We start from the raw sequence: 19618 nt of genomic DNA on the forward strand, positions 1-19618 counted from the left end.
AAACCATCAAAAAAAAAAAAAAAAAGCAAGCCATTATAGTTAAAGTCATGATAGATGATATCTATCATGATTGGGACAAAGGGACAGTGGAGTGATTGGGAGAGGGAAGGAAGGGGGCTTTCAGCATACTGAGAATGTTCTTCTTGACGTAAGAAATTACTACATAGTCCTTCCTTTGTGATGAATCATTTAGCTGCACATTTGTTTTACTCGCCAGTAATTAAAGACCAGTAACTTTAAAATTTCAAATTTTATGTAATCTTAAATCAGGCCTCCAATGAGAAAAAAAAGTGCAGAAAGATCCTAGTCTTTTAAGAATTATTACAAAGATATCACTTTATAACTTTCTAATGCCTATCTCATAACCTGATAGTTCTAAATTGATAGTCAAATAGCAAATCAAATTTGGCATTGGACATCACTGGTCTTCCTTGCAGTAATGAGAGTAAACATTATAATTAATTGGCTTACATGCTCTAGTATTGTAAGTTAGAATTAAAAAAACAAGTAAACAAATTTACCAGCTCCATCAGGTGTCTTATGGAGAGCAACACTGCCTCAGTTGATGGTGGATCCATTAACCTACTCAGAAAATAAGCAATTCCACCTAGCCTTAAAATCTGGGGGTGGGGAAGACAAATATAATTAAACACATACAATATTAATATACTAGCATTACAACTTAGCCCTACCTGGGCTGATGACTCAAAGCATCAAATTTATACATGATTTTCAAGCTATTTTACCAAAATGAATTAAAATTATATTTGTATTTCTATAAAAACATGTTTAAAGGCCCATATATATATATTACTACTTTCGAACATCAACTCTATTAATAGGAAAAGTAGTTGGCTAAAATCTTAATGAACAAGTTGATTATCCACTATCTTCAAAATAAGGCTAACTATATCAAAAGATACAAGACACTGAAAAAATAAGTAGTTTATAATGAAGGATAACATGTTAACATGTAATAACAGTAGAATGTTCACTGAGCACTTACTATTTGCCAGGCACTGTTCTAAGAATTTTAGGAGGTTAATTTAAACAACCTGCCCAATATAACAGAACTAGCTTTTCCGGGGTGGAAGCAGGATTCAAACACAGGCAGTCTGCCTCCTCTAGAGCAGTATGTAATTTAAAATTGCTTAATATACATTTGAAGGAAGTTTAAATACACAATTCACTAACACACACACAAAATAAATTGTGAGTTAATAATTCTTTCCTGGAGATTAATACAGTAATTTGTTCTATAAAAGATGTTGAAAATGAGATCACTTCCATTTAGTTTCTTCATTCTCCCACCTAATTTACCTTTATTTGTAAACAAAGTTCTTCCAAAGGAGTTCTCAAAATTTCTGGCAGTTGATAGTCATCTAGAAGACTTGCTCTAAGACCATTATACAGATGATAGCAATGACCAGGTTGAACTCTTAAAAACAAAACACAACAAAACAAAACAAAGAGGGACAGTCATCAATGACTTTTTAGAACTCCAGAGAAAACAGTAGGCAGGGAAGTAGCCAATATCTATTTCTTATAAGCCACATAATAGCTAATGTACATAGTTATTTTTCCCTTTTTATGAATCATGTATTTGTTCTGTTTAGAAAAACCCTACACCCTCTACTCTTGTCACAGTTTTAAGAAAGATACACAATAATTCCTCCCCACGCCAATAATTTGCTTCCCTATTTCTGACAGATTCCAGATTACTGTGCTCAGTAACAGCAGTCTACTCAGGTTAAGGCTAAGAATAGTAACCTCAAGTATGCCTTGTGATCAATTATATTATGTAATGAATCCTGGCATTATGCTAACCTGTCTATATTACTGAAAAATATTTTAAGTACTGTATATTTTATTTAGTGAGTTTTCAGAGGGATATTAAAAGTTTTTGTTTTATATTTATAACTAGAGCCTTAAATGATACCATTTTTTGGACAATGATAAGACTAGATGTAGACTGGGCATGATGGCTCATACCTGTAATCCCAGCACTCTGGGAGGCCAAGGTGGGTGTATCACATAAGGTCAGGAGTTCAAGATCAGCCTGGCCAACATGGTGAAACCCCATCTCTACTAAAAAAAAATACAAAAAATTAGCTGGCTGTGGTGGTATGCTCCTGTAGTCTCAGCTACTTGGGAGGCTGAGGCAGGAGGATCACTTGAACCCAGGAGGCGGAGGTTGCAGTGAGCCGAGATCATGCCACTGTACTCCAGCCTGGCGACAGAACGAGACTCTGTCTCAAAAAAAAAAAAAAAAAAAAAGACTAGATGTGAAGTGGTGACCATATTCAAGTATTTTCAAGCAGAATAAATATTTCTATAGGCTCTTGCTGCTATAGGAACAAAAATGAATTCTAAAAATCTTAGCTATTTCTGCCATGAGTCTACATAGATCCACTGTCTATTATATAATATACCTGAATATCTCTCCAGTAGAAACTAAAATAAGAGTACCTCCATTGAGAGCCACATAGTATATAGCTTTTTCTGATCTCCAAAATAAGGCTTTGCTAAAAGAATTTTAATCTATAGACTCTACAAACGACTATTTTCCTTTTAAATTAAAACACCAATTTCAGGATTAGTTAAAATGCAATACTCTATTAAGTTTAGTTCCATTATTGTTTCATGGAACAAATCTAAGGCTTAGTGTGTTTACTATTCATATATAAAGGTGTGCCAAAACCTGTTCACTATGGTGAATACTTTTTGAATCAATATTTAGTGGTGATGGGTCTACATGGGAAAACCTCAGTCTTTCTGGGTCCCTTATCAAGTTATTCCCTAATAACTGATTATCAGGAGGGTATACTTCTTTGACTAACCCACGATTTTGGTTCAACAGCATCAACTCTCTAATAAACTGTCTCGAAATCAAGTTATACTGGGATAATGTGCAAAGATTACAGCAAGTAAGTCAGAGCTTTATAGATATTGTACAAACTTAAAACAAGGGGTTGACAGATGGTCTGTAAAGCTTTCTTTCAACTCTCCTTTTCTTAAGTCTGTATCGAAAGATTAATGGAAATCTCTTATTCTATCTATAAAAGGTAAAAGAAAAACCCTCTTCTGAAAGTCCAGATATAATTCTATCACTCATATAAGTGTAGAAATACTGTGACATATGTATTAAAGTCCAATTTTTTGTAAAAGTTCAAGACAAATCATTTTTCCTACCATTAAGACAGAGATATTTTTACTTCTTAAGTTATTGTACCATTATGAGGAAAAGTACTTTCCTTGTGCTTTCATTGAAAAGTACTGGTGAAAAATCAGTACTGCTATAAAATCCAGTGATTACGAGCCTAGACTGTAGAGTCAGAATGCCTGGATTCAAATCCTGCGTCTGTAATTTCGAAAGTTATGGCACTTTGGACAAGTCATTTAACTTCCTTGTACCTTAATTTCCTTATCCATAAAATGGATATAATAACCTACCTCATAGTACTGTAGTGAGGATTAAGAAAGTTAATATGAATCAAGTGTTTAGGAGATGATCTGACACTCAAAAAGTATTAGTTGCTATTATTATTACACATATTATATGCTTTAAAAAAAGAAATGAAAACCAACTATTATAAATAACATAACTTATTAATCAAACTCAGAAGTTTAAGGCAAAGGATTCATAAAATAGAAAACTTGGCAGATACTTTTCCAAACTATGATTAAAATAACTTTCTATTTAAAAATGTTTTGCAGTAAGCTCAAAATAATAAGAAAGGTAACTCTTCTAATAAATATATTTAAATGCCAGCTTCACATTTTGTTACACAAAATTTTGGTGTGTTCTAAAAGCTTTGGACAGAGTTCCCATCTTACCTTCCAGCTCGACCTTTTCTCTGTTTGGCATTAGCTTTACTAACCCACTCAGCGGACATTGTACTGATATTGTTCTGAGTATCAAAATGTGTCTCTTTGATTTTTCCTCCATCTATCACATAAACGACATCGTCTATGGTAATGCTGTTTGGAAAACAGATATATAAAATGTTAAAAAAAAAAAAAACACATACACACACACATCAAAAGCACTATTAACCTATAAAAGACCTATAGACAGGGATTTCAGAGCATTTTTTTTTATTGGATCAAATGATTTTAGCCATTCAGGATGTTCACTACTCTTCACACCCACATTTACCAATATTATAGGGATCGAGTACCTAATAGTAGGCAGTGTCAGGCACTGTAAGTGACAACACAGTATTAGTTCTTCAGATCATATACTAAATTCTTACTTGCCTACAGCCAAATATCACAGGTTGCCTCATACCTAGCTCCATGGGAACCCCAACAGCATGGTTTAATATCAGCTTCCATAAAAGAATCTGTTTCAGTGACTAAACTATGTCTTAGTACCCCAAGAGAATACAAGAAAATTTAAAGGCTGGATATAACTAATTACCAAATACTACCCCCAACCAGAAACAGGCGAAAGGACAAAATTTACCTCAGCTCCCATGCTTCTTTAGGTAAACAAAACAAAATCTAACACCTAAAATGCTATTTCTGCGCTAAAGCATTATTATAGGTTAAAAAAACCCCACAAAATTGGCCATGCATGGTGGCTCAGGCCTGTTATCCCAGCACTTTGGGAGGCTGAGGCAATAGGATCGTTTTGAGCCCAGGAGTTAGAGATCAGCCTGGGCAACACAGTGAGACTCTATCTCTACAAAAAATGTTAAAAATCAGACAGGTGTGGTGGCACATGCCTGTGGTACAAGCTACTTGGGAGGCTGAGGTGGAAAGATCACTTGAGCTGAGGAGGTCAAGGCTGCAGTGAGTCATGATCGTACCACTGCACTCCAGCATGGGTGACAAAATGAGACCTTGTCTCGAAAAAGCCCACAAAAAATAAAACTATGCTCACTGCCATAAAAAAGGTTTTATTTTTGGCCGGGCGCGGTGGCTCAAGCCTGTAATCCCAGCACTTTGGGAGGCCGAGACGGGCGGATCACGAGGTCAGGAGATCGAGACCATCCTGGCTAACACGGTGAAACCCCGTCTCTACTAAAAAATACAAAAAACTAGCCGGGCGAGGTGGCGGGCGCCTGTAGTCCCAGCTACTCGGGAGGCTGAGGCAGGAGAATGGCGTAAACCCAGGAGGTGGGGCTTGCGGTGAGCTGAGATCCGGCCACTGTACTCCAGCCTGGGCGACACAGCGAGACTCCGTCTCAAAAAAAAAAAAAAAAAAAAAAAAGGTTTTATTTTTAATAAATAACAAGGCATGTGGTAGAGAAAAAAGATTAACGTATGTAAATACTTTATGGTGTTTAATCAGTATTTTATATTTAAAACAACTTTTACCTAGTCTCCGCAATGTTGGTAGCAATTACTATTTTCCGAACACCAGGAGGGGTTCTTTTAAACACCTGTAAAAATAAATACATCAGAATCACAAAAGAACACTAATTTCTAATACATTATTTTTGTAATTAGAGGAATTTCTTCAGATACTGTTCATTTTTAGCATTCTATGTTCAGTCACTGACATATACATCTAATATTTATTGACGTATTTATAAAGTATAGATCATTTTCAATATTACAAAATTATCTTTTGGTAAACCAAACTAAATCTCCCACAGATGTCACAATCTTATCACAAACAAGATTTCCAATGAGGTATCATTATTTAAATATACAGCAGTTTTTTAACAAAAGCTGGAGGTTATAAAGTAGAGGGAGGGATATTTATGTTAAGGACAAGAATAATGAAGTCAAATCTCCATGGGTAAGAACAATAAACAATCAGGCAGATGCCCAACCCAGCAGAATAAATGTCAACTGTGCAGCTGTACCAACCACCGTCTACTAGCTTGAGATCAGACTGGAGTGAAAAAAAAATCCTCTTCAAATGGGGAATTCTACAAATACTGCCCACAACCCCGACAAAGTCACTAAAGTAGAAAGAAGATAGGTAATTAAGTACCACTGGCGATAATGCAAACAAATAAAAAAAAGCATAAACTTATCCTTTCATTTATAAAACTGGTAATCAATAGAGAAAATGCTTCCCAGGCTACACACATACTCTCCAGCAAAGGAATACATAATTTACTAGGTTATGATGTGGAAGATGAATACTTTCACGCTGGGTAACTCTTTCAGTCTTTGACATCAAGAGTTTTCTTTCTTGCCCCTTCTCTTCTCTCAGGTATGTACTCTAATTCGGGACTGAGGTACAGCAACAAAAATATTAAAAGGGTCTCAGAGAAAAATATGGTGATATTTTCTTACAAAAAGAGAAAAGGAGAAACTAGAAACGGGGAAAGGAGCAGGTTTTCTAATCAATTTCATTTTGCAAGAGCCTGCGAATACTATAGATCATAACATTATCCTGCCTCTGAGAATGCAGTGTTCACTCTAATTAGGAAAGTGCCTGTATCTGATGGAGTCAAAACATTCATAATACATTATTAAAACAAGAAATTTTATACCTGTGAATATACTAATTTTGTGAAATTAAATCTCAAATCATCATCAAACTGTAGTACGTCATAGATCACTAATTTCCACGTTTGGTTACTGTTGGTAGTACTGACATACCTCTTTCTCTTATTCAGGAAACCCAACCAAGTTACTGGTGAAACCAATTCTTTAAACTTTTCCCTAATGTAGACACAACTAATCTAATTTGTGGGTTATCCTCTAATATTCAAGTTTCTGAGCAATCATTCCCTGAAGACTCATTTGCAAAGGTTCTCAAATAAGTGTTTTTTACATGAATTACTATTTGAAAATGCTCCTTAAAAAAAATAAAGGAAAACATGTAACAAGCAGTCCTTAAAGCTTGCCTCAGTTTGAAATACATTTAACAAATGTATCCATTTAACATACCTGTGTCTGGTTAACTGTAGGCATCAATGAATGTAAAGGTATAATTAAAAATTTATCTGAAAATTAAAGAGAATTAAATTTTAAGATAAAGAGCTGCAGAAAAGCTCCATCAAACACATGAGACAATGAATTCAGATGCTGAGCCACATAATTCTTTTTTTTGATAAGACATTGAACATTGTTTAATGAAAAGAGCTAAACCATCTAAGTTATTGACAAATTGCCCATGTGTTTAAGAGAACCACACAATTCTTAATTTATATTTCTACATACAAACAGACCAACTTAATTTCTTTATAGTCTTGTTTTCTGAGTGCTCCAAGTTCAAGCTAACACTTTGTTCTGTTATTTCATATCGATAAGTATTTTCCCCAAATTCTTAAAGAATGCTCAAAAGTTGGGAGTAACTTTTTCAAATTACACCAATAAAAGTTGAATAGCCGAAAATTCTGTTTAACATGAATATGTTTGTACACTTTGAGTGCTCCTATTTTTTTGTTGTTGAGACAGGGTCTCATTCTGTTGCCCAGGAGAGTGCAGTGGTATGATCTCTGCTCACTGCAACCTCTGCCTCCTGGGCTCGAGTGATCCTCCCACCTCAGCCTCCCAAGTAGCTGAGACCACAGGCATGCACCACCTCGTCCAGCTAATTTTTGTATTTTTTGTAGAGATGGGGATTTGCCATGTTGCCTAGGCTGGTCTTGAACTCCTGAGCTCAGGCAATCCACCCGCCTCAGCCTTCCAAAGTACTGGGATTACAGATTACAGGCATGAGCCCGGCGCCTGGCAATCCTCACTATTCTAATCTTAACAATAATATCTAAATTTTTAGAGCAAATTACTTATTAAATACCCATGTCCTACTTAGAAAATAATGAAATAGTCCTTGTTAAAAATAATACATTCCAAGAGTGACCCACATTTTAAACCTATTTTGGTGCTCACTTCGGCAGCACATATACTAAAATTGGAACAATACAGAGATTAGTATGGCCCCTGCGCAAGGATGACACGCAAATTTCTGAAGCGTTCCATATTTTTAAAAAAAGAAAAAAATAAAAAATAAACACATTTTGTTAAAAATATAAGAAATTCCTACTTTTTAAGTTTCCAAATAAAATAGCTCAAGCCCATTCACGATTATTAGCGAACACAGAAAGCCTGATATAATACAGTGATGGGTGAAAGGGAGAGTATTAAGAAAACAAGGGTTAATTTCACATTTAAGTATGCTTACAAAAATACAATCTGACTTAAATGCCCAAATGATTTAAGTCAGCTATATTTCCCCGGAAAAGAACTGTTGTTATCTAAAGGAGATATGATGATCCCCATGGATTCTGTGAAAAGATTTTACGAATCCTAAAAAATAAAAAGTAGTAAACAGCTGTCGAGCAACTGACGTCGCTAAAAAGAATGCTCTGAATTACTTGTCTCCGTGACAGTATGAAGTATTTCAACTATAATGTTCGAGCCAAAAATACTTGAATTGAATCAAGCCTTCAGATATAACTTCCAAGTTACAGGAAATACAGGTAAGAGAGAATCAAATGAAATGATAGCATAAAGAGTCAGAAAAATTCAGACAGTTGGACTTATTAGAGAACAACTGGCCTGGTCTTTTCCATGACTTTATTACCATGAGGAAAAAAGCAGGGAGTGGAGGGGAGCAATGTTCTAGAGCCAGATCAAAAGATGTATTTAGTTTGACATTTTCTATAGTTTGAACAGACTAGCTGTGAAAGACACTTCAAAAAAATGGGAAAATCTGATTACAGACTGGATTATTAGATGGTATTAAGGATTAGGTATGATAAAGACATGATGGTTATATAGAAAATTGCCTTTAGAGATTCTTGCTTATACATTTAGAAATAAAATGTGACAGCTGCAATTGACTTTAGGAAAAAACTAGGACTGAAAAAATAATTGTTGGCACTGAAGTCGTGGATATATATATGGTATTCATTAAAATTCTCTAGTTTTGGCTGGGTGCAGTAGCTCACACATGTAATCCCAGCACTTTCAGAGGCCAAGGCAGATGGATCACAAGGTCAGGAGTTCAAGACCAGCCTAGCTAAGATGGTGAAACCCTGTCTCTACTAAAAATACAAAAATTACCCAGGCATGGTGGTGGGCACCTATAATCCCAGCTACTCAGAAGGCTGAAACAGGGAACTGCTTGAACCTGGGAGGCAGAGATTGCAGTGAGCTGAGATCGCACCACTGCGCTCCAGTCTGACAGAGACAGAGACTCCATCTCAAAAAAAAAAAAAAGATTCTCTAGTTTTTTGTATGTTTAAAATGTTTCTTTACAAAAAGTTCAAAGCCAGGCATAATAAAATTAAAAACAATTTTGTTGAAGACTACATAATCGGGGAAAAAAAATTTATATTGCTGATACCATACAACTAACAGAGTTAATGAGAACAAAATCTACACTCTTATGAAAAGAAAGAAACAAGAAATTGATAAGCATTTAATAAACTGAGTTTCAAAACTTAACTTCTCGGCACAGAGTTAGGCCAATTTTTTCCCCATGACAGTGACTGACTATACAACTGATTATCAAGGCTAAGCTTTTTTCAACATAATTTGAGAAAAAACATCAAGTTCTGGAAAGATTTCCTTTAAAAGGAATTGAGCTGGTAGTGGAAGTATATACATCAGTAACTCTTTCCTTTAGAATAATTAATTCAAACTAGAAAGTTAATGAAGTCAATTATAATAATCTGTAATATCACACCCTTTTCCCACTCCCCACCATATACACTAAATGATAATATTTTGGTATATATCTTATCTTTATTGGTAAATATATGCATATATTTTTAAAAATTATAAGTACACTATGCAATAATGTTTATAATGGGGGAAGGAAAGGACAGAGTTAGAAGATATAGCCAATAAAAAATTTTAGTTGTTTGAAAAAAAAAAATTCAGCTGTCTAATCATGACAAACTTTTCTACAGAGAAAAGTTGTCACACAAAAAGGAAACAGAAAACAGTGTTTCTTTATAGAGAAGTCAATTAGATCAAAATACTTCACCAGCTAGATAGTAAATAATTTTAATTACAGAGAATGCTTTCAGAGCATGACAACGGGATTTAACAAATAATAAAAATAGGCATTTATTATTTTAGTCAATACAATTAGATCAAAATATTTTCTGGTGCCTGTAAATTTTGTCTGGCTGGGCGCGGTGGCTCATGCCTGTAATCCCAGCACTTTGGGAGGCTGAGGCAAGCGGATCACGAGGTCAGGAGTTCGAGACCATCCTGGCTAACACGGTGAAACCCCGTCTCTACTAAAAATACAAAAAAATTAGCCGGGCGTGGTGGTGGATGCCTGTAGTCCCAGCTACTCAGGAGGCTGAGGCAGGAGAATCTCATGAACCTGGAAGGCAGAGATTGCAGTGAGTCGAGATCGCACCACTGCGCTCCAGCCTGGGCAACAGAGTTAGACTGCCTCAAAAATAAATAAATAAATACATTTTGTCAAAAGCACTTCAACAGAGTGAGGTTAGAAATTATATTTGGAGGCCACGCGTGGTGGCTCAAGCCTGTAATCCCAGCACTCTGGAAGGCTGAGGTGGGAGGATCACTTCAGGTCTGGAGTTCGAGACCAGCCTGGCCAACATAGTGAAACCCCATCTCTACTAAAAATGCAAAAAGTCGGCTGGCATGGTGGCACATGCCTGTAATCCCAGCTACCCTGGAGGCTGAGGCAGGAGAACTGCTTGAACCCAGGAGGCAGAGGTTGCAGTGAGCCGAGATGGCACCAACACACTCCAGACTGCCAACAGAGTGAGACTTCATCTCAAAATAAAAAAATATTCAGAACCGTAAAAATTAAATAGAATTTGTTTTGTTGTTTTTATATTTGAAGTTAATGATTGCTGAAAATACTCTAAATTTTATAGAAAAAAATGTTCTCATTCATTCCTCTGACGTTTATATGTTTCAAAATATGCTGCTCATACAGGATCAAAATCACTTGAGGAATTTTAAAAACTTCAGATGTTCAGGTCACATTCTTAGATTTGGGGTGATGATGGGGTCTACGTATCTGAACCTTAAAGAAGCTCCATGGGTGACTCTGTTGCATAGTCAGAATTCAGAAATACTGGGCTAAGGGATTTCTTTTTTGCAGCAGTGAGTGAAAAAATGAAAAACCCCACATACCTATGCTTTAAGAGCCAATTTTATTAGGCAAATTGTGAAAAAGAAAGAAAATATTCTCTTCAAAATACTAAATAAAAAGCTTTCCCTTCATCTGTGACCTAGTAGAAGCAACACTTCTTCAAATAAAAGAAAAATATACACATCCCACATATAATTCAAATACCACTCTTTGAATTATAGTAAAATATATTTACATAATACCTGATTTAAACATTACTTGTGACATCAAGAGATCATGTAAAGTGCTGATATTGTCCCAGCCTGGTAGAAAGACCAGTATCGCACCATCCTGTATGAAGGGGAAATAACCATTACAAAGGATCGTATCAACAAAATGCAGTAACAGTAAAATTGTGTGCACACTTAAGTCTCCATTAAAATTACACTAGCTCAGGATAATTTTCGTTAATAATTAAAAGTATATAAGCCCACTTTTTTTTTTTTTTTTTAATTATTGGTTTTGAGCCAGAGTCTTGCCCTGTCACCCAGGCTGGAGTACAACGGCATGATCTCGGATCACTGCAACATCTGCCTCCTGGGTTCAAGCGATTCTCATGCTCAGCCTCCCAAGTAGCTGGGATTACAGGCCTGCGCCACCACGCTCAGCTAATTTTTGTATTTTTAGTAGAGACAGGGTTTTGCCATGTTGGCCAGGCTGGTCTCAAACTCCTGGCCTCTAGTGATCCACCTGCTTTGGCCTCCCAGAGTGCTGGGATTACAGGCGTGAGCCACTGCACCCGGCTAAGCTCACTATTAAAAAATGAGATTTATAATCCAGATATTTGTTTAGTTTTTTCTTCAAACAGGTCAAATGCCTAAATCTTCTGCTACTATGAGATGATTTCTAGTATCAAAAGTAATTTTTTCCAAGCTATTTTATAAACATTTAAGAAAATTGTATTTTTCATGGCCTTGATACATTAATAAAATTAAAATTATGTTAACTGAAGAAAGAAAAATAAACAAAACTAACCTCTTCTTCCAAAACAATGTATCGGATAAGGGCAACAATCAAATTGAGATCAACTTTATCATCATCCATCATTTCTATAACATCTACAGTACTTGCAGAATACCTATCAAAGTTAAACACAAAGTTACGAAATACTTAATCAAGTTTTCTAGTAACTTGCTATAAAAGTTTAAAATTAACTCAATCTGCAAATGGAGGAACATAATCTACACATCGCAGAGAATTACTGGGCTAATAATGCTTAAAAGTCAAATCAGCACAATATTTAGCTGGAGTAAGAGATTCACAGTCCTCTCCTTTAAGTATGTACAGATTCAAGAAGATGCTCCCAGCCCCTGGCTTTCTGTTTTAGTTATTGAGCCACTGATTTCTCACCTTCAAACAAAATAAACTCACCTTCTTCGCAGTTCCCTTACATAATCTGGCCAACGTTCTTTATATATTGCTTCTTTTTCTTCTTTTTCTTGTCTGTTTACATGCCCTTGCATGAAACCCCTCTTAAACTGGGATCTGTGTTCTTTTTGTTCTGGAACATACCTAAAATAAAAACATTCTTGAATATCTTCACTTTTTTGAAACTCTAGTTTTAGCTAAAATCTGTGATATTTTATATTTAGGATTTTCAAAAAGAATTCTACAGAATATTTTCATTATGCTTTCGAGTGAATGCTAGCTAAAATATCAGTTTGTGTTCACTAACTTACAAAACCTCATATTTTAGATAAAAATCATTCTTCTCTATTGAAGTACAGAAACCTATAGACCATTTTTAGTACTTAAAATTTTTAAAAAACACTAGAGTAACTTTTACCTTAAATTTTAAGTTTGCTTTAGAACAATAGTTAACATTAATGTAAGTCCAAATCTGACTGCACATAAGAATTGAATCCCTCAGAGAGTTTGTAAAATACAGACTCCTAAATCCCATCCCTGATGATTTGGATTTGGTAGGTATGCCTTGGGTCTATTAATCTAAGAATTTTAATTAGTGCCCGCAGGAGATTCAGATAGTATATCCAGATCTAGAGACCCATGCTAGAGAACTATTTAATTCTGCTCAGTCACACAGTTGTAGCTAATGGCAGATCCAGAATCAGCATTCAAGTCTCTCATATGTCAATCGAGTGCTGTACTATGATTCCACTACCATCCTATAGTGACTGCTAAAACCACAGAGGGCACATCTGGACAATAATTCTACCTATCACTGTCAGTCCTGCGAGGCATGGGGTGGGAAAAGATAAAAATGAACCCACACTTTAACCCCAAGGCGTCTCTGAGTTCAACTAGAGGACAGCCTCTAGATGGAATGGGGGAGGGGTTGGAGCATGGACTCCCAAGTCAGAATTGATGTCCTTGCTCAGCTACTGACTAGCTGCGTGACCTTATATAAGGCATTAAATATCTGGTCTTTAGTTATATTATTTGAGAGATTAATATTTTTATAACAGTACTGGCATGAGATTTTTAAAAATGTGATAAAGTTAAAAAAAAAGTGATAAAGCCTCATGTATAGCAGACACCCAGAAAATGTTAATCCCCTTCCCTATTCAGTACCTGTGACCCAGAATTCCCCTAAGTCTTAGATACATACAGAGGCACCAACTTGAGGTAGGGCAAACTGAGACACAGATTGGTTCTAGTCAGCAGGATGGACCCACAGTCGGCTCCCTTTCCAGAAATTGCAAAACAGAGGTAACCTTCAATCCTCCCACCTCCAATCACAACCCTCCATATCATCTTGCCCTGCTCTTGTTCTGGTCATTGTATTTTCTTTGCTACCTCCCTGCTGTGCAGCTCTTCTTCTGGGAAGGGGACAGCCAGGAGCTTCTGATGAAAATCTCTAATCAAGGAACACCCTCATTCAACTCTCCTCTTAGAGTTGATCAGCAGATGACAAAAGCACAGATACCATCTTTTCGTTTTAAGAGACTGCTTGGCTACAATTCCATATGCATTCCCTAACATCCAGGGAGCTTCAGAAAGCAAGTTTCCATCAGGTGCCTTCAGATTATTGATCCTCAAAACTTTGTTTTCATTGTTGCCAAGCAGTTGCCTATTATTTTCCTGGCAAGCAACTGCTAAATGTGCCATGATAGGATGTGGGACACATGGTAAAAAGTGGAAATGAAGAGGGAGGATACAGAAAATTTATGGCCGCTGATGATAAAATCAGGACATGGAAGACCATTACATGCTGTCTCTCTGAGGCTTTTAGTATGTTCTATCTTCTCTGACATATACATTTCCCTCTTTCCTACTTTGACTTCAACTGCTTTCCTAACTTGACCAGTCTCTACCTAACATATCAAATCTGATTTCTAATATACTCTTCACTTCCCTCAGACTTCATATATAACAGCTTATGTGTCTCCCTGTCTACAAATAAATTCTGAGAGAAGATACCAAGTCTCCCCTTGCTTAATGTTCAGACCCTAGCACAGTGCAAAGCATTGAGTAAATACTTGTGAAATAAATGGTCAAAACTCAGCAGATTTTTCTTCATATAAAAATGGTTGTAGGAACTTTGCTCTCACCTTCCACTCTCACTTCCTGGTTTTCTTAAGATAACTTTAGAGTCTTGAAAAATCTCATCCCAAGTGTTTCTACATCTAGTCCCCAATCCCTTTTTGAAACACGGTCTCCCTTTGTCACCTGGGCTGCAGTGCAGTGGTGTGATCTCTATTCACTGCAATCTCCGCCTCCCAGGCTCAAGAAATCCTCCCACCTCAGCGTCCTGAGTAGCTGGGTCTATAAGCGCATGGCACCTCATGCAGCTTACTTTTGTATTTTTTGTAGAGACGGGGTTTCACCACGTTGCCCAGACTGGTCTTGAACTGCTGGGCTCAAGCGATCTGCCCCACCTCTGCCTACCAAAGCATTGGGATTACAGACATGAGCCACCATGCCTGGCTGTCCTTTTTTTCATTCAGATTTACCATAGGTTAGGCACTGTGCTATGTACTAGTTACTAAAATAAACAAGACAAAATCCTGAACCCCAAAAAGTCTGAAATCTAGTGCAAGAGGCAAATACAAAGAGATACACTATACAACAAATAACATAAGTGTTATAAGAGATATGATACAAATGTTGCAGGAATACAGATGAGAAAGAATTAAAGGCCGCCCGGGTGTGGTGGCTCACATCTGTAATCCCAGCAGTTTGGGAGGCCGAGGGGGGCAGATCACAAGGTCAAGAGATTGAGACCATCCTGGCCAACATGGTGAAACCCCATCTCTACTAAAAATGCAAAAATCAGCTGGGCATGGTGGCGTGCACCTATAGTCCCAGGTACTCAGGAGGCTGAGGCAGAAGAATTGCTTGAACCTGGGAGGTGGAGGTTGCAGTGAGCGGAGATCACACCACTGCACTCCAGCCTGGCGATGGAGTGAAACTCTGTCTCCAAAAAAAAAAAAAAAAAGAAGAATTCAAGTCTGTGAGAGGTATTACGGAAGGCTTAACAAGCAATGAAGCTGGGATTTTTCTTATATAATCAATAGCTTACAAATGAAAGGATGGAGAAGATGGCATATAAAGGTCTAAGAGGAAGGAAAACATAACAGCGCAAATTCATGAATGAGAGGGCATGGCATGCTAAATATACCATTATGGAATGGTATACTTAGCACAAGCAGGCCATAGGACACGTGACTGGGAAATGAGGCTAGAAAAGAGGATGGGGACACACTGTAAAGGGCCTTGGAATGACCAGCTAAGGAATTTGAACCTGATCCTATGGGGCTGTGCTTCTCAGTCTTTTTCCCATCAAATAATACAAATACAATTCTACACAAGCTCCTGGAGAAGTCTGCTAGCAGCAAAAGGCCAGTGGTCAGAATGCTGAGGGAATCAGTAACTTAGGCATACCAGCTGATGTGTTCTATTATAGCCATGGCAAACCAAAAAAGGCTCTTAACAGTTTCTTAAAGAGATATCACATATGCAAGGAGCTTGCCCAGGAGAAGAAAGCTCACATGAACAAATTGTTTTTAGGAAAATACATGGCAGCAATCCTAAGAGTGAAGAATATAGTACCAAAAGAGTAACTATTATATAGCACAGGAGAGACAATAAGGACCTTGGCAAACAAATAAAAATGAAAAGGCATGTTCAAGAAGAAAGTTCCCACGGTTTGTGTCTGTTTGAAGGCAAATACAAAATGACTTGGATTAACTTGGTTACTCAGCGTGTAAAACAGTTGCCATACCCTGGTATATAACTGCCTGATACACACTAGCTTTTGATTTATAGGTTAGAAAACTGAGTGGAGGATAATCATTAACCATTATATAGTAAAGTATAAAGTATAAAACATTGTTTTATTTTTTTGGTGGGAGAATATAAGATAACAATTTAGGCTTGAGAAATGTTAGGTTCAAGGCATCTGTGGTGCTAGACTACTACTGAGTAGAAAGCCAGTTCAAAGATCAGGAGAAGCTTCAGCTCTGAAGCTATACTACTGAAAGCTGTGAAAATATACAACTACAGTCAGGGATATAAACAGGTTTGCACAGTGAAAACATAAATGATTGAGAAGCCTGGGGGAAATTATATTTAAATGTTAGGCAATGGAAGCCAACAAAGGAAAGTAAAAATCAGGTAACAGAACCATCAAAACGGCTCAAACACTTAAGACAAAGGTTCCCAAACTTTGCTGCCCGGGATCTTCAAAAAACACTGATGCCAGCCAGGCGTGGTAGCTCATGCCTGTAATCCCACTACTTTGGGATGCTGAAGCGGGCAGATCACGTGAGGTCAGGAGTTTGAGACCAGCCTGGCCAACAAGGTGAAACTGTGTTTCTACTAAAAATACAAAAATTAGCTGTGCACAGTGGTGTGTGCCTGTAATCCCAGTTACTTGGGAGGCTGAGGTGGGAGAATCACTTCAACCTGGAAGGCGGAGGTCGCCGTGAGTGGAGATGGCTACACTGCACTATAGGCTGGGTGACAGAGAGAGACTCTGTCTCAAAAAAAAAAAAAAAAAAAAAAAAACCCACTGATGCCTGGCTACTACCTCAGACATTGTAATGTAATTTAGGTAGGAGTATAAATTAGGCATCTGGAGTTTAAAAAGCTCCAGGTAATTTTAATGTGCAGCCAAGTATAGCTAATTCCCAGCAAATTTTTTACAAGGCGGTAGTCAATGGTGGGTTTCTGAGACTAAAGTTTGACATAAGAAAAGTGATATATTAGTACTTTTTAATGTTTTTTATTTTCTAATGTTTACTTACCTTATTTTTTCAATTATATCTTCCAAAAGATATTCCACAACCGGAAAGGTAAAACCAGGTATATGTATCATTGGACAGTTACCTATCACGGCAGACAAAATATAAGCATAAATTTGTACTCAAATGTTAAAAAAATTAATATACTGTAAATAGGACAATGACTCTATTACTTACTATTAATTCCAGAAAATGGTCCTGTAGCTTTTACAGTTCTACCCTATTTTTCCATATCTACTTTAATAAAAAGCAGCAGTCTAGTCTTCACTCAATACCACTTTACTGCTACCAAACTGTACACACATCTCAGTTCTACAAAATAACACAGAATACCAAAGAATAGAGTTTTAAGTTGAACTCAAAATCCATTAGTTAGAAGTCTATTTTCTCTTCATCATTAACCCAGATGGTATCATAACAGAATATCCAGAATATCGAAGTTTTACTGAATTCCAGATAAGCATTACTACTTGTAGCACCCAGAATTAGTGGAGAAAAGTAATCAAAACAAGACCTAAACAAATAAATTGCTACAATTTCAAAATTACTAATAAAAAAATCACTTCAGCATTGTTATTTAAATGCTCTTTACATTTCATAACAAGGAAAACAAGCAGTACACACTGAAAAATCAAACATCACATGGGAGGTCAAAATATCTGAGCAGGTATCACTGCTCTACATATGACGTGCATACATTTGAGCAAGGTACTCAATGTTAGTTCTAGAAGCCTCATTTTAAAAAAACAACAATAACACCTACCCCAACTAACCTTACACGGTTTTCAGTTTAACTGGGATGTATTTTAAAGGACTTTTATAATGCTGATGACAAGAACATTTATTAAACATAACTATATTACATTGTAATTCCCTCCCTTTCCCCTTCTTTCCTTCACAAGTATAAGCAGGAAAGACAGTTAGGACTGATTTTAAAAGAATGTGCTTTGCAGCTGGTCCAATCTACGTTCAGCTTGGGAAAGCTACTTAACTGCTCTGAGTCTGCTTTCTCATCTGTAAAAATGTGAATAATAGTACGTACCTCATAAAGTATTATAAAGACTAAGGAAGACAAAGTGGTAAATATACTACCTGGAACACTGAAGGTGTTTCGTTAAGTGGTCACTAGCAGTATTAGCAGAAAACTGCCACCCTAACCTGTGATAGTAGATAAAAGCCACAGAAAAATTACAGAAAGAAGTTTATAAAATTACGCAAATCTGTGGTTTGACTTCAACGATGCCATCTTAATTGTGTGGCGGTAGCAACAAGAAGCTACCTGTCCTCACTATCAGAGATGATGCCATCATTTAAAAATAGACCCAACTGTCTAACCCATGAAACTGTAGGGTAGAATAATATTAAAATAAAATTAATAGCTAAACATTCATTTTGACTACTCTTTACCTAGTACCATATTAATTTTTTTTAATTAAGTGGTTTTCTAGTACCTTTTCTAATGTAGTAACTACACATTTTACTCACCAAAATATTCTGAAAACTTTTCTGCATTCAATGTTGCACTCATCAGTATTACTTTCAAGTCAGATCGAAAATTGAGAAGATCTTTAACAACAGTCATTAAAACATCTGACTGCAGGTTTCTTTCATGGATTTCATCAAGTACGATATGACTAACGCTGGACAAACACCTAAGGCAGAAGTGTGAAGTACAAAATTTTAAAACATTTTTCTTTAATGACTAGTAAAATCCAATTTAATAATTACATCTTTTCATAATACTTATATTTCCTTAATTGAAACATACTCACGGGTCTGACTGGAGCCACTGAAGGATGATTCCTGTTGTACAGTATAAGATAGAACCCTGTTTCCTTGGCAACCGACTGTGAATGAAAGACATGAACTAATAATTCTTGGTTTTCTTTCCTAGTAATTAGCTAACTACCACAAAGGTTTATATCTTCAATTTTAGAAATGCTTTCAGTTTTAATGAAAATCTTCATTTTTTTTTTTTAGTTATAAGAACACCCACCACAATAGGGTAATGGGAAATACTTCATTCAAATTCATTATACATTATCATTGTTGTCATTGATACAATGTTAATTTCTTTTAAAAGATAAGACCATTGACATTGAGATAACAACTGACTTACTTACAGGGCCTAAATATTTGGTTCATAATTGGAAAGTTCACTCATTTGAAAAGGCAAGCGTGTCAGGCATGGTGGCTCACGCCTGTAATCCCAACACTTTGAGGCTGAGATGGGAGGGTTGCTTGAGCCTAGGAGTTCAAGATCAACCCGGACAACATAGGGAGATTCAGTCTTGAAAAGTAAAAAAAATTAGCCAGTCATAGTGGTATGCACTGATAGCCCCACCTACTTGAGAGGTTGAGGTGGGAGGAT

General features: G+C 36.5%; 1 protein-coding gene and 1 non-coding gene across 3 annotated transcripts in view; one reads left to right on the plus strand and one right to left on the minus strand.

Annotated features, from left to right (window-relative positions):
• Positions 1–19618, minus strand: part of DHX36 (DEAH-box helicase 36) — a 51832-nt gene that overhangs the window by 12985 nt on the left and 19229 nt on the right. For both annotated transcript variants that reach the window (XM_015131845.3, XM_077994165.1), the window contains exons 7-17: positions 19020–19094; positions 18733–18899; positions 17251–17332; positions 12413–12553; positions 12017–12119; positions 11245–11332; positions 6859–6914; positions 5326–5390; positions 3838–3981; positions 1321–1438; positions 522–620 (exon numbers count right to left, since the gene is read on the minus strand). In XM_015131845.3, the coding sequence (XP_014987331.3) occupies positions 522–620; positions 1321–1438; positions 3838–3981; positions 5326–5390; positions 6859–6914; positions 11245–11332; positions 12017–12119; positions 12413–12553; positions 17251–17332; positions 18733–18899; positions 19020–19094 (1138 nt within the window). The remainder of the gene's footprint in view (positions 1–521; positions 621–1320; positions 1439–3837; positions 3982–5325; positions 5391–6858; positions 6915–11244; positions 11333–12016; positions 12120–12412; positions 12554–17250; positions 17333–18732; positions 18900–19019; positions 19095–19618) is intronic.
• Positions 7796–7899, plus strand: LOC114676475 (U6 spliceosomal RNA). Its single transcript, XR_003727547.2, has one exon. It is a non-coding gene; the product is annotated as a U6 spliceosomal RNA (small nuclear RNA).

The sequence above is a fragment of the Macaca mulatta genome, chromosome 2 (assembly GCF_049350105.2).
Source record: "Macaca mulatta isolate MMU2019108-1 chromosome 2, T2T-MMU8v2.0, whole genome shotgun sequence".
NCBI classification, from domain to species: Eukaryota; Metazoa; Chordata; class Mammalia; order Primates; family Cercopithecidae; genus Macaca; species Macaca mulatta.